At 50.5% G+C, this 15,771-nt stretch overlaps 1 protein-coding gene across 1 annotated transcript; it reads right to left on the minus strand.

Moving 5' to 3' along the window:
• Positions 1–3,674: 3,674 nt before the first annotated feature.
• On the minus strand, positions 3,675–4,798 carry LOC136492928 (uncharacterized). The gene has a single exon (XM_066488957.1). The coding sequence runs from the start codon at positions 4,796–4,798 to the stop codon at positions 3,773–3,775; it is 1,026 nt and encodes a 341-aa protein (XP_066345054.1). The 3' UTR covers positions 3,675–3,772.
• Between the last annotated feature and the right edge of the window lie 10,973 nt (positions 4,799–15,771).

A 15,771-nucleotide genomic window follows, 5' to 3' on the forward strand; every position in this document is an offset into this window, starting at 1 on the left:
AATACGTCATCTATTTCAGACGTATGTTGCAAGTGTTTTTATCTGAATGTTGCATATGCTTTATACATATGTTGCAAGTGTATGTTTCGAATGTTTCATCTGTTTTAGACGTACGTTGCATTCAAGTGTTTCATGTTGTAAGTGTTTCATAGGTATGTTCGGAGAGTTACGGGGGCACGATGAGTGATGGGGGCATGACTCGGGCGCGGGGGATGGGGTGTGGAGTGCCAGGGGCCTGAGGACGGAGCGAGCCAGAGGGGCTACAGGCGGGGCGTTCTGGGGGCCACGCGGACGCGCCGCGCTTGTGAATCGGCATTGGAAGGCAGGGTGAGCCGCGCGCCGTGGGAAGCGGGGTGAGTCGCTTGTACCGGATGGTTACCGTGCGTATCACACGCCTAGGAGCTACGTCCGCGCGCGTGCTGAGTTCAGATCTTCGGGTGCTACCCTAGGTGCGGTACCAAAGTTCCATATCACCGCAATGAACCAGAATGGATCAAGCGATCTGATACAAGCCTAGTTATTTGGACCGGACCGGACCGGCGGTCGAACCGGTAAAAGACCGAACCAGAGACTACACCGGCTCGGTTCACTTAAAAGACCGTTCATGCAATCAGACCGCTAAAAACCGGTTGAACCGGCCGGCTTTTTAAGGAACCGGCAAACCGGGCGGTTCCATGTGGACCGGACGGTTTCTCGCTGGTCATCTGCGATCAGCGCCGCAGCATGCTGCTGATTGGTTCGTGGGTGGCGCGTGTGCCTGCAGCTGCTGTTGGTAGGCCCCGCCTAGCTGTTACCACCGGTGGTGGTTCACGCTTGCACAGTTGGCAACAGTGAGGACTGGAGGAGAAGCAGATGCTCCTCGGCTCCTCCATATATTGATATATTGGGCTGGTGTAGAGACATGCTGTGCTTGACAGCGGGAGGCGACGAGGAGGAAAGGAATCGATGGAGTGCAGTGCAGGACTGCAGGGGGGCAGCTTGTCGGGGTTCAGGGGACCCAAAGGCGGTCAATCTGTCTGCCTGCCTCCCTGTCCGTCAGTGCCTGCCCTAGCGAGCGATCGACGTGGCTGTGGCTGTCCAGACTTGCATGCATGCCGAGCTACGTTTGAATTTTGGCTGCGCTGACGTAAATGCCTTTTAAAATTCAAAATATATATCTTTGTCATACCAACTCCAAATTAGTCAAATAATATCCGTTTTGATTATCTCAATTCTTAACGAGCTCTTCGCAATAGCGCACTTTATTTTAATATTTAAGATTGTTTTGCAATGGTGAATATTTAAATTACTATTCAAGTCCTTTTTGCACTAATTCGTAAGTGCTCCATGTATTATGTTTCCATTTGTTTGTTTATATATATATATATATATATATATATATATATATATACACACACACACATATATATATATATATATACGTTCCTTAATATAAGCCATATAGATTTCTAAAGAAATTTTCAAAATATAGGTACGTATCCTCCCACGCCGATTAGTTTGGAAACCTTCCCACCGTACAAAGCATATGCCCCAACCAGTCCCTTAGATTTAAGACGCAATATGATTGGGAGAGAGAAGATGGCCTGATTTTCCTTTTTTTCATCGATCTCACATCCTAAATCAAGCCGTGCATTAATATTGATGCTCAAAACTATATGGCTTATATTAAGGAACGGAGGGAGTATAAAACAACTCCGGAGCACTAAAACTTGTGGAGCTTGTATGTTTTGAATTTAAGAACATGTTATTCTCTGCATATGTATGAACCTTATGGTTGTACAATTAAATTGTGTTGTTTACAATTTATCAATTATTAATTATAGCATATACATATATGCCGGTTCAATGTATTTGTGACCGGTTCGATTTAACCGGTCAAAAACAATTGAACCAGCGGTTCAACCGGTTCTAAACGGTTGGACCAGTGAACCAGTGAACCGACGGCCTCGCCGGTTCGATCTCCGGTCCGGTCCTAATAACATGGGATACAAGTACAAATTGAAAAAGGTCCATTTGCCTCCTTCAACTATTGCGCTAGTATAATTTGCCTTTCTATAATGGGAAAATCGGATTTTTAGACTAGCCAACTTTTTAAACCATCTGATTTACCTCTTTAAGCGGTATTACCTAACGTGATGCCACATCAGCTGTCCTACATAGCGCATCAGCTCCAAGGGAGATAAATCATACTTTTACAACAGTTTAGGAGTTAATTAAACTTTACCCAAAAAAACTATAGAGATAATTTTTCAAAAAAAATATCCAAATATTTTTCTAGAAAAAATATTCATTTAAAAATACCAAAATCTGATTTAACCTTAGAATGTTCATAGAAATTTTGTTTTAACTTAGGACAAATATGAAACTAGCCATATATATTTTTTTTTTCCTAAAATCATGCTCTACCCCGTTTTTGTTCACTGCTTATAATTATTTGAATCTTATATGAACTCCTAAAATATGAAATCGGACCAAATATGAAATGGGGGATGTAGGTCAAGATAAATCCTTGTAAACCCCCTATGCAAACTGCAAACAACATTTTATCAACATCAACACCTTGTTTAGCCATCGAAAGATGCACGGAAAATCGAAATAAAAATTATAATTCATGTTCTAATTGCACATTAACAATATGTATCACGCGGTTTAACTTTGTAGCAGCACTATCTTGACATGACAACGATGGCATGTGAAGACTCACTAGACCATTTGCTGTAGCTGGCGTGCGACTTCTCACACTCAACATTTGCGAATTTGTTGGCAACATGTGGATAGATGCAACCACTTCCTCATTTGTCGTTGCTATTGTAGGTTCGCGCGCGCATCGGGAGCACGTGATCGAGCAGGAAGGCAATTTAGATGGATCTAGGCTTCAATTCATACATTTCCTAACGTCGTACTATATATTATGGTTTCTAGCTCTAAAAAATAGAGCATGATTTTAGAAAAAAAAAATTATTTTCATTTTTCTAAGTTAAAACATTTTTAAATGTAATAGTAAATCAGATTTTCGTATTTTAAAATGCATATTTATTCAAACATTTGGATATCTTTTGATTTTTTTTTTTGGAAAAGTTTAATTGATCCGCTGAACTATCACGAAATTCCAATTAAAAATCTAAAGGTGTGTAAAATCTGATTTTTGGATTGAGAAAGATAAATCTGATTTTTGGAGTGTAAAATCTAGTTGAGGGAGATCAGATCGATATTTTCTAAACAAATTCATTTGAACTGTTGAAGCAGGTACATCTGCTTAAATGGATCAAGGCATCAAGCGAAACATCTCAATCGTAGTGGGCTGGGCCAAGGCGAAGTCGGTAGGCAGTACATATAAATCGAGCCCTGCAAATGTTGTGGTTATCATGGAACTGTATATCCGAAATACTCTGAATCATTCGCGAATTCTTCCTGAATCCCTTGGTCTCGAGTTCTTGCTGTTCTACCTGGAATCCCTTGGTCACTTGCGTGGAGAACGTAACACCTTTTTGTTCCACACAAGAAATTGAACGAGACTGCGTGATCCATGAAAGAATGGACAGCATGTTAAAGACATTTCAGCGAGTTACAGTGTTTACAGTTTAACTACAAAGAACTTACGATAATAAGTACAACTAATACCCCCCGTGTTTACGTCCTCCATTATTTTAACCAAAGTATTACCGCAGAAAAAAATTACATAAAGAATGTTAATCGAAGTTCCTAATAAATGAAGAGAAAGTTGAAATTACAAGCAATTGTTTTCCTTCCAAGGTTTCCAGTGTGCACTGTGTCACAACGTGGCACAGTACTCGCTCTCGAGCTCGTCCGGCGTGGTGCGCGAACCGGCCGCTGACGGCGCGCGCACGTGCCCGACCATGGACACGCGCAGCGACTCCTCCTCGTAGGCCCGCCGCTCCATCTCCACCATCTCCGACTTGCGGCGCTGGATGCTGACCACGGCCACGGCGACCATCCCCAGAAGCACGGTGCCGCCCGCGCCCAGCGCCGCGCCGAACAGCGCCAGCTTCCACTTGCTGAGCTCCCCGATATCCGCCTCCCCGCCTCCGGCACTGCCGCCGCCGCCGTCGCTGGCTCCCCCCACGACGAGCGCGAAGTGTCCCTGGTCCGACGCGTGGCAGGTGTTGGTCCCGTCCTCCACGTCCGTCACGGTGACGCTGCCGTTGAGCCCCACGGCCATGCAGAGCGCCGCGGCGCCCGGCTGGAGCGCCGGGATGGCCACGGAGAAGTTGACGCGGATGGCGGCGCCCGTGAGGTCGATCTCCAGCGCCGCCGTGCCGTTGCGCCGGGCCAGGCCGTAGAACATGAGCCCGAGCACCGGCGACGCGAGGCGGTACCCGGCGCCCACCGCGTACTCGTCGTACACGGAGGAGAGATTCCCCAGGTTGACGCGCACCGCGATCAGGTGCGCGGCGGCGCGGCCGCGCACGGCGAGCCCCGGCGGCACGGAGAACTCGCCGAACCGCCGGACACCGTACCTCCGGAGGCTGCCCGCGCGGAACCGCGCCACGGTGGCGTCGACGCCCGACAGGCTCCCCGGTAGCGAGAGCGGGTACGCGACGCCCGTCCTCCGGTGCCGCCCGTGGTACCACTCCTCGGCGGCCTCCTGCACGACGTCGTCGAGCAGGACCGTGTCCTGCAGCTGCAGCTCCTGCTGCTGCGGAACGGCGAGCGCAACAGTCGCCGAGAGGAACAGCAGCAGCAGAACACTTGTCGTCATGGCAGCTGGAAATAGAAGCCGTGGCGTGATACAGGGACAGCATGGGGACATTTTAGTTGGACGAGTGAAAGCGAGCATGATGGCGACGCGAAAAGCTTCTTTGCAATGGCGTAGCATCAGCGGGAGACGCACTGTTACGGCTGTGACTTGTGATGGAAGCATATGGCACTGTGGTAGAACTGCAGTAACATCTAGCATGGGCGCATGGTCAGGTTTTGATCTGGGTTAACAGGAGAATAATGTATGCGCCATTGTACGGGAGGGAGCGTGATGGCAGGATGGTGTGTAATTTATTACCGGGCCAAAGTGTACGTAGGGGTGTGGTTTGCAGGGACAGGACGGGATTAGGTTTCTCGTAGAGCTGTTGATTAGCCCCGGTGGTGACTGGTGACTGCTGAGGGGGGCAGTAGTAAAAGGCTCGCCACTTGCGAGACATGGATTGGGGACGAAGGTTCTTCATCAGTCCAGCTATAATCATGTCCCTGGAACTCTGGCGGGCAGCAGGGGAATTGTCAAAAGGAAGGAGGCCTCTTTTTTTTTTTTGGGAGAAGCGGCTCATGCTCCTGCAATCGAACGTTCCATGGAAGGAAGCTATTCCTAGCTAGCTAGGAGTACTCTGCAACACGGCAACAGGGTGTTTATGTGTCTGAACTCTGAACTCTGAAACATGAAAAGAGCACCATTTTCTTCGTCCAGATTTCAGAACATTCGGCTCTTTCAGTAGGAGGGGAAGGCGCCATCTGATTTGGGAGTAGGGTAGGGATCTGATCTCAAGAAGATTAGTTACTCATTGCACTGTTCTCTACTATGAGTTACTATTCCGTTGCCTGATGCATTTATGGAAGACGTACCTATACGGTTCTCTGGAATTCAGAAGCCTGACAGTACAGTAACACATACCCCAGGCTACTATACAAAGTGCAAAGATGGAGTACTGATGAAACTATTATTCACAAAACTTTGATACCAAGAGCTTCTGAGCTTGGCTTCACCAGTCCGTTCTAACCACTTGAATAGATTGATTAATTTGCTGCTTCTCTGCCATGCTTTGCAGTTTGCACTTTTGCAGCACTGTTGGTCTGAATCTGAAAATCTACAGCAGTCAGCAGGACATACAGGTCTGCTGTCAGTTTTCAGTGACTTGGCGGAATGATTGGGAGTGTGTGCTCACTGGACGGACGGAGGCAGCAGCAAGCCAGCAACTCCCCTCTGCTGCGCGATTTGATCTGGATGAAATGATTGCGCGGGCATCGGCGTGCTCGCGGCACCATTAGGCTTGCCCACGAATTGTCTGCTCGATCCATTGGGCGTTATTATTGAGGGCCCAAACGAGCATTGCTCAGAACAGTGCTACAACGGTCGTCACTCGTCAGCCATTAACGCATGGGTAAAATGTTCTCCTCCTGCATCAAATCTTGCTTGGATCAGGCGCATCAACCACTAGTCTATAACAGCAGGAGCCTTAAATCAGCTCAGGGTGGGACAGGTGCTCCCCGAGCAGGTTGTGTTCTTCCTCTAGTGTGTTGAGTGAGGCCCGTTTAGATTTCAAAATTTTCAAAAATTTTCACCCCAAAGTGTCACGTCGAATCTTACGACACATGCATGGAGTACTAAATGTAGACGAAAAAAAACTAATTACACAGTTGGGTGAGAAATCGCGTGATAAAACTTTCGAACCTAATTAGTCCATAATTAGACACTAATTACAAAATACAAACGAAAGTGCTACAGTAGCCAAAACGAAATTTTGCCATCTAAACGCGCCCTGAGTGCGTGCTGCTAGTCTGTAATCCTCTACTATACTCCTAGCTCCTATCTCTTTCTCCTACTTTTATAGCCCTGCACTCCTGCAGCTTGCCGGTGGAATGAAATCTTCAGGAGGGCTTACTTAGATCCCGGTGATTCAACGCGGGGGGCGGACTGGGCTCATGTGGCTTTTTATTAACGGTACACAAGTTTGTCTTGGTCAAAGTTTTTCTGAGACCCTTTTTCCCGACCATCATATTTGCAGTCATGACACGACCCTTATTATTTGGTTTTCTCAATACCTTTTCAGGCGTTTATTACATGTACAAATCGTGCAAACAACCTGTTTTTTCTGCATGTTGTGGATTGTAACTGTGCTGAAGAGGTTTTTTCCCGCTTTTCTTTTTAGTTTTTCCTGAGGTCGAACCTTCTCTCTCTGATTGCCAGTTGCGACATCATCTAGAAATGGCAATGCGCGCAAATGGGATGATCTAAAGGAAAAGGTGACCTGTGGCCTGTGCATGTCAAGGAGCCTTTCTAAGTTTCACTCTTTGAATCATCATTTGGAGAGTCATTTACATAAAATCACTTTCTATATCTTTTCACTCTCCAACAGTTTTTCTATATCTCATGCGCACTCTAGAAAGTCATTCTCGTCTTCTATTTTTGGCTAACGAAAAATCCGGAATATAAGATGGCTATATTTGGATAACCATTTAGAGAAACTGTTGAAGGATAGTTGTTCACCAAATTCTTTATTCCTAGCATTTAAAAAAAGATTTAGAAAGCCTCTTGGAGATGCTCTGATCTATCTGAAGGAAAATGTGTCATGTGGGTATTATTTTTTTTTCGAGAAGAATGTGGGTATTATTAGTTGGACCACACGACTACTCCACAAAATAGTAACTTGGGCTATCGGCACAATTCAGCCCAATACACGGTTTTGTGCTTCTTTGGTTCTTCCAACCTACGTGCACCCACACGGACCAGCACTGAGAGAGAGAGAGAGAGAGAGAGAGAGAGAGAGAGAGAGAGAGAGAGAGAGTACTAATAGACGATGTAGACACATTGAGTATCCCTTGATATTAGCGTGGCATAACCATAAATCAATAACCTCGTTTTTAGAGAAAATGAGGCCAAAACATACATCGCCCGATTAATTTTAGAAAACCTGAGCTAAACTACAACACCACCTAGCTAAACTGGGCCTCAAAGGTAACCATTAACCAGTCCCAGTGCAAGGATGAATATGTGGCATAACCACGGCTAAGAAACAGGAAGTCCCTACACAAGGACCAATTGTGCCACAACCACATATGGCAACCAGAGATAGTAAAAAGACATAATTAGGATTTCAAGGCATCTGTACAGGATCACCTTGCAGTTCACTGGGCACAAGAGCTTCTTCGTCACCTCCTCCAAGGAGCGATATGATGCCTGAGAACGTCGCCGTCGTCAGCCTTAGCATGAGCCATGCAAGGCATTCACCATAAGGCCCTGTGTCAAGAAGGAACCTATTAGGATAAGACTGACGTTTCACAGGATGTCATTGATGTGAACTGCACCTATAATAGATGGACATAAAGCCCATGGCTTGACAGCCCGGCCTGAAGCATGTTAGTTTTGCTCGGCCTAAGCATAGCACAGCCCTAGAGTGCTCCTGAGGCATGTCAGGTGGCATGGCATGGTTCAATTTTTTTTCACAGACCCGACAAAGGCCTGCTATCCCTAATCCTCAATCCATCTGCTCTTTTTTGCCGCCCATCTACTATGCTTCACCCTATCTGACGACTCCCAGAGCCCATATCCGCTCGCCATAGACCCCGTGTGGGACATAGTCCCCAGATACCCCGCAAGAAAGGGAGAAGATCTAATCCAACTAGAATTCTCCACATGTAATTCTAGTAACATTGTTATCCTATAATCCTACTATGACTCTTACATTGTAACCGCCTAGGAGACTTGCCTCCTAGGATATATAAAGGAGGGCAAGGCTCCCTAGATTGGCAGGCCATGACACACAATCATACCAATCAATCCAACGCAAAAGGGTACACGCCGACTGGACGTAAAGGCTATTACTCGATAAGAGGGCCCGGATTAGTATAAATCGTTCATCTCTTTGCGTTTACTATGCACGCCATCTGGACGTAAAGGCTATTAGTTCTGTGCACGCCGAAGCCCTTCGAACACCGTCCCGGGTACCCCATGACGGGTTGCCGGTCATCAAACATCAACAGCTGGCGCGCCAGGTAGGGGCTTTCGGTGAATTCACGATTGAGAGCTCGACGGACCTCGACAACATGATTTTTCCGGCGGGATCAACATGTATTTTCCACGCCGTCTTAGTGATTCATTAGGTGATTAGCGTAGGTGCTTTGCGAAGTGGTTAGGTTGATTAGACCACCGCTTATGCGCTTGTTCTAGGTTTAGGCCTAGTGTTTAGTAAGGTTTGCATACCTCTTACCACTCGGTGCCTACGCGCACCATCGTTGTACATCGGAGGGGCTTGTAGTCTTGCGAGATCACACCAACCGCGGTTGTGGTGTGGTCGCCACCGTGTACCGGAGGGAACAAGACCCATAGTGTTTTGGCCAGAAGCTTGATAGTGAAGACGACGGGGAGTATTTGGGAGAGGCTTGCTGGAAGGCACGTCGGAGACCCACTTACGTGTGGGGAAGGCCCCAGGCTATCCACGGAGTTACCCGACCGGGAGCTTGGCCCTTGCGAGGGATTCCTTACGAGGGGATCCAACAAGGACTAGGGGGAAGCTTGAGCGCTTCTCGATACCTCAATAAAAATACCGGAGTCGTCGACGGAAGTTTGCATATCTCTACCTTGCTCTTTAGCTTCCACATTTACATTGATTACTTTACTCCTTTTGCGGTAGAGATAGCAACACACTAGCAAAATCGTAGTTGCATATTTAGATAGTTTATCTTTTGCATAGGTTTTGCTAAGATTAGAAAAAAGGCCATTGTCAGTGCAGAATGTGACCAACTAGTGAATATTTGTAGTTTTGCCGTACGTTGTGATCGGAGGTGGCCTAGCACTCAATGATACAGGGTTTATACTGGTTCAGGCAGTGTGCCCTACGTCCAGTTTGGGTCGGTCAGTGACTTTATTCCTGAGCCCAGGTGCTCGAAGTTTGCAGTGGGGTTACAAACGAGAAGGAGAAAGACGGGGTGTACAAGAGGTCCGATCGGCTCCGGTCGGAAGGGCCAAGAGCGACAGGAGCTATGCTATGAGCTAAGTGTTCAAGCGTGTGCTTAGGGTACGAACCTGGCGGTTCTATGGTTGTGAGCTAGTGAACTTGATCGGTGCTTGTTATCTTCAAGAAGGGCTCTCCTTTTTTGGAGGGGGCGCTTCCCCTTTTATAGATAAAGGGGAAGGCTTTACAAGTGAGAGGGTGAGGGTATGTATGCTACCGAGCCTTGTTGCCCACACCGGCGGATACAAGATAATGGTAGGCGCCTACAACACTGTTGATGTCACTGTAGAATGTCAGATGTATGTGGGAGGTCATGTTGCCTTCTTTAGGGATGGTAGACATCGGTACCTGCAAATACTGTTTGATTCCTAGAGGCATGTGAGGAGTCTCACCATGTTCACCTGGTACGGTAAATCCCGGCATCCATAACGCTATCGATGCCTAGAGGCACGTGGGGGGCCTTACTGTATGGGAGTTTTAGCGGCGCCTACAATACTGTAGAGGGAGATGTCAGCGCCTACAATAATGTTTGTGTTAGGGTGGCTGCAGAGTACTGTTCCATGCAGGGTATGGTCCCTGGTATAGTGGTTTTGACTTGTGAGCCTTGCCTTGCTTTTCTTCGCATGTCTCCTGGTTCCTATCGAGCAGGCGTCCCTGATCGGATGGCTCCAGTCGGCTCTGAGCGTGCTGGTCAGAGAAGAGCGATGAGCAGGGTTCCTACGAACCCCGGTCGGAGACGCAGGGTCAAAGCCAAAAGTAGTGTTTTGGGCCAGGCCTTCTGATCGGAGAGGCCGTCCGGAGGCGGCTGGAGTCAAAGCGAACGCTCCGGTTGGAGAGGTGGGCCGAAGTAGCCGACAAGCGGGTGCTATTCCTCTTTGGCCAGACCTTCTAGTCGGTGACTGGGCTACCCTTCTGGCCTATCATTTTAGACTATTGGGCCAGCCCATGAGTTACGTGCTGTCTGCTCGAACCGAGCCTTGGCGTGGAAGCCGGTCCCCGAGGGACCCCGGATTTATGAACCCGATAGGAGCCCCTGAGCCCTCGGGTGATTCGGGCAGAATCGTCCGAGGGATTTTTGTCTTGCTGGCGGGTGCGTGCGAGCGCACCCGTGGGTGTAGCCCCCGGGCGGTTCAGGCAGAACCGTTTGGGGGTGTTTGTTTTAGCGGACGTGCGTGCGTGTTTTTATTTTGAGACGGAGTTTTGTTGCCCAAGGCGTCGTTGTGCAGCTGAGGTGGTTTTTAGTCATTTTTAGAGATTGGGTGAGAGGGAGCTCGTGGATCCTAGCATCGGTGCATGCCGTGGATCGAGTGAATGAGTCAGTCAAGGGTCTTGGACAAGATAGAGCTCACTGATCCTAGCGTCGATGCGCGCCGTGAGATCGGGTGAGGCGGTTAGTTTTGGACGAGACAGAGCTCACTGATCCTAGCATCGATGCGTGCCGTGGGATCGGGTGAGGCAGTTAGTTTTGGACGAGACAGAGCTCACTAATCCTAGCGTCGATGCGCGCCATGGGATTAGGTGAGGCAGTTAGTTTTGGATGAGACAGAGCTCACTGATCCTGGCGTCGATGCGCGCTGTGGGATCAGGTGAGGCAGTTAGTTTTGGATGAGACAGAACTCACTGATCCTGGCGTCGATGCGCGTCGTGGGATTGGGCAAGGCAGTTACTTTTGGACAAGACAGAGCTCACTAATCCTAGCGTCGATACGCGCCATGGGATCGAGCGAGGGAGCCAGTCTTGGACGAGACAGAGCTCACTGATCCTAGCATCGATGCGTGCCGTGGGATCGAGAGAGGGAGTCATGGGGCAAGATCGGGGTCACAGACCCGGGTGTTTGGAGCACAGTCGAAAGCATAGCCAGATGGGGTGAGATCGGGGTCACAACCCTAGGATTTTGGAGCACAGTTTTGGAGTGCAGTCGGAAGCGTAGCCAGATGGGGCGAGATCAGGGTCGCAAACCTAGGTTTTTGGAGCGCAGTTGGAAGGGGCGAGTTCGGGGTCGCAGTCCCAGGCTTTTTGTGTTGAGCCCTCGAGCCCTGTTGGGCCTTAGTAGGGGTCGGTGTGAGTTGTGTGCGTTACCCCATCCTCGGTTCCTCACAACCGGAGGAGCTGATTTTTGTCGCTTGTCCCGATCGCTCGGGCTCGAGTGACGCGCTCGGTGAGTTCGCTAACGGGTGTGATCGAGTGGAATCCGGGTCCGTCGTTTGTGACAGGGTCGGCATATCCCTCTTGTGACATTCCACTACTCCTTTACCTGCAACCCGGCAGATGCCTGGATCGTTCCAGAGACCGACCCGGGTGGCCTAACGGCCTCCCCTCGATGGAGATTTTGTGGGTTTGGTGAGAGGTTCAAGATCGAACGAGAAGGTTGAGATGACCCGGTCTGCTAGACCGGGCGAGGACCGCATGGGGCTCATCTACATTTTTCTCTCCTGGCTCTGTTGGTTTCTCATGTCAAATGAGGCAACCGCCGCTTCGTGACGCAACACGAAACATTGTGATGCATTTCGCTACACGTGCAATGCTTAGTTGCCGAGCCCCTAGGTGGTTCAGGGCCCAAATCGTCCAGGAGGTTTGGGCGTATGGAATGAATGCGCGTATGGATGTATGAAATGATCATAAGGAAATAGAGGGGGTTGGTAGTGCTCACCTTGATGGCTTGAGTGACGGGGTTCGGAGAGCTTTAGTTGGAAATGTCCGACCGGGACCCACGCTCGTCGTTCGTGGGTGAGCCCCTGTGTGAACAATTTTTATATTAATGAACACATGCTCACCTTGATGGCTTGAGTGATGGGGTTTGGAGAGCTTCAGTCAGAAATGTCCGACCGGGACCCACGCTCGTCGTTCGTGGGTGAGCCCCTTGATGACCTGAGTGACAGGGTTTGGAGAGCTTCAGTCGGAAATGTCTGACCAGGACCCGTGCTCATCGATCATGATGGAGTCGACATGGCCTACATGGGGCACCCCTTCGCTTCCTTACCTGTCTCTTGGTGTTTATCCTGAGTGATTCGATCGACTCAGGGGGGCCAGTGATCTCCCCCGGCAGAGATCTTGTTTGGGTTTCTCGAGGCCTGGCCTGGGGAAGTGGGGTGCCGCCCATTTGTGGTGGCGCTTTGGTTTTTGTGCTCGGCGTGCGGTAGTGGTTGGTCATGCGGTAGTGGTGGGCCCGGCCTAGGCCACATCTTGTCTAATCAGGAGCCATTCCATCGGGCAGGGCACGTCTCATCGGTCATGGTGCGTCTTATCTGCATTAAATGGGAAAGAGAGAGAGTTCCTCGCTCCGCCGTTTTGCCTTCTCCTGATCAGCGTGCCCTTCCCTAACTGCTGTTCCCTTTTCCTTAAGTAGGAGAGGGGAAAGGGTTTTTGACCCGTTCTTTTGCCTGATCCTCATCTGTCGCTGTCTTTCCTCTTCCTTCTTGTCGTGAGCGTTCCTGAGAGCCGCGGTGGTTTCTAGGAAAGAAAGGGGAGAGAGTGAGGGAGAAGAAGAAGAACTCACTGATCCTTCTATGATCCTAGAGTGAAATATCAGACTGGAAGTCGTCCACCGTGAGGGAGTCAGTGTTGAAGGCCTTTGTTGCGAAGGGATTTCTGCCACCGAAGGAGGTGGTGCACTGGAGGGTTCTTGAGTGGGAGGAGTCCCCGCAACCTCGGCCCAACGAGGTGGTTTCCTTCCTTATCTTCCATGAGCGCGGGCAAGGATACCCCGTGCACTGGTTCCTACGTGGCCTCCTCAACGAGTGGGATCTGGAGCTACAGCATCTTAATCCGACGGGGGTGCTGTACGTCACCGGTTTCATCACCGTTTGCTAGGCTTTCCTTGGGATGGAGCCGCAAGTGGATTTCTTCCGGTGGCTCTTCTCCCTGAGAGCCTTGATGGTGGGGGACCCGGCCGAGGTCGCACCGATGGGGGGTTTCGCCCTATAGAGAAAGTCAGGCGTGGGAGACTCGTATCTCACATACCTCCCCTATGACTCCAACTGGGGGTGGCATGGGGAGTGGTTCTACATTAGGAATCCGATGGCGGTGTCGTTCTCAACGTTCACCAGTGGGAGGCCAGAGAAGCAGGATAATTGGATGTGGGGTTGTGCCAAAAAGGAGAAGCATAAGGTGGGGGTCATCGAGGAGGAGCTTCGAAAGCTCGTAAAGCGTGGCCTTAATGGGGTGCAGGTGTTCCACACCCTATACCGTTGCTGGGTCACACCATTGGCAGAGAGGATGTGGCAGATGTGGCTGTACAGTGGCCCATCGGACCCGAACCACGCATCACCAGAGGATCTGCCGGACGATGAGGTCTGGAGTCGCCTTGGCCGGGTGCTGCAGCTGAAGCCTAGAGAGAAGGTCGAAGGGAGGCCCGTGCCTTTCAACTCCTCGATTGTGTCCACCCTGGTATGCTCCCTTCTTTTAGCCTGCATGTCTTCCTCTGCTTTTCCTATGTGTATTTTTCTTTTTTGATTAGGAGTCACACGTTCCACAGGGGCATGGAAATTACAAGTCCCGGCTATAGCTTCCCAAGGGTCCGGAGGGTGTGGCCAAGTAGGCCACTTAGAAGGAGGCAGCGGATGCTAGGAAGAAGAAGAAGAAGGCCGAGGTTGCCCACCGAAAGCACAAGAAGGAGAAGGAGGTTGCCCAGCGCATGAAGGCCGAGGAGAGGAAGAGCGACATCGAGGCCGAGCTCAAGTCGGAGGACCCCATGGATGTGGATGACATGGTTTTCTCTGAGGAGGAGAGAAGTCGGGAGGTCATTGTGACCTCGGCAGAGCGTCGCAACCCTACGACGACGTCCGCCAATGATGAGCAAGAGGCCACACGGCGTGCGGTGGCCTCCACACCGAGGAAGCACGTGGCGAGCGCGAATGCCGTCGGTGAACGGGTGGCAAAGCGGACGTGGTCACCGCACCCTTTGGCGGCGGCATCGGTCCTATCGCCGCCTGTGGGGGACGCGGCTGAGCAAGTCAGGTGATCCGAGGAGTGGGCTGGCACTTGTGCATCGCTGGGACCGGTGCCAACGCGCGACTCGCAGCCGGAGGAGGTCCCACCCGCTGCTCCGGTCAGGGAGTCTCGAGCCGAGAGTCATGGCGACCCACAGGTCGGGCAAGAGCTAGTTGGGACGACTCCGTTCTCCGCCTAAGTGAGGGGGCGCGGGTCGTAGCCCGGGAGCGGCCCATGCGCTGCAGGCCCGTCGACGCTGGGTCTTGGTTTTAGAGTCGTGCCACTCGCCTCTTGGTATGTTTTTACTTTGTTTCATTCCAATCTTTTGCCGTTGAGTTTTTCTCTAGAGTGTGATTTACCTATGCCCTCTATCAGTGGCTGAGGGGTGACGGGGTTCAACATCGCCCCAACTCCTATGCGGGAGGCATGGAGGCCCACCCTACAGCGTGTTGCGATGAGCAGCGGCAAGCCCTTCCCTTTTAGGGCGGTTGCTGCCACAGTGACAGCGGCGATGTCGATGTTGGCGGCGATTCCGGTCGCGATGGAAAAGGAGAGGGAGACCGTGCTCCCTGCCTCATCGGGCGGAGGGCCGCACGGCTCACCCGTGTGGTTAGAGCCGAAGGCGCTAGGGGAGAGCGCAGTCAGGACAGAGTCAGAATGTCCGGCGGCGGTCCACGCAACCGAGGTGGTGGATATCCTGTCCAATGACGAGGCGGATGATACGGCAGAGCCGCCGGTGTTGTCGTGGGAGCTGGCGGTGGTTCGGTCGGAGGCTGGGCCCTCCGATGGGCTACCGGAGGGTGACTTGGAGTGGCCCTGCCCGAAGGACCCAGCGAAGGCGTGGTTCATCCTTCAGGATTCCCAGGAGTGTCAGCTCTGGGACATCCTCGGGGAGTAGGGGCACACCGCGGTGTCTGAGCTCGCCAATCTGTCCGCGAAGCTTGGAGACGCCTAGGAGCAGGTTAAGTCTGCTTAGCAATTGATTGAGGTTGACCTATAGCTTGCTGTGGAGGTGAGTTTTGTGGACTTGTCTTTGACCTTTGAATCTTTTGTTGTCTTAGCATGTTTGTTTTTCTTAGCAAAATAGTGTAGCACTTTCAATCGTCGAAGCGGAGTACATTTCGGCCGGTAGTTGTTGTGTTCAATTACTTTGGATGAAGGCTAC

This window comes from Miscanthus floridulus, chromosome 11, assembly GCF_019320115.1.
Source record: "Miscanthus floridulus cultivar M001 chromosome 11, ASM1932011v1, whole genome shotgun sequence".
NCBI classification, from domain to species: Eukaryota; Viridiplantae; Streptophyta; class Magnoliopsida; order Poales; family Poaceae; genus Miscanthus; species Miscanthus floridulus.

What these genes read in the sequence shown, in the direction of transcription:
- LOC136492928 (XM_066488957.1), bottom strand. Translation starts at nt 4,798, where the DNA reads ATGCTCGCTTTCACTCGTCCAACTAAAATGTCCCCATGCTGTCCCTGT.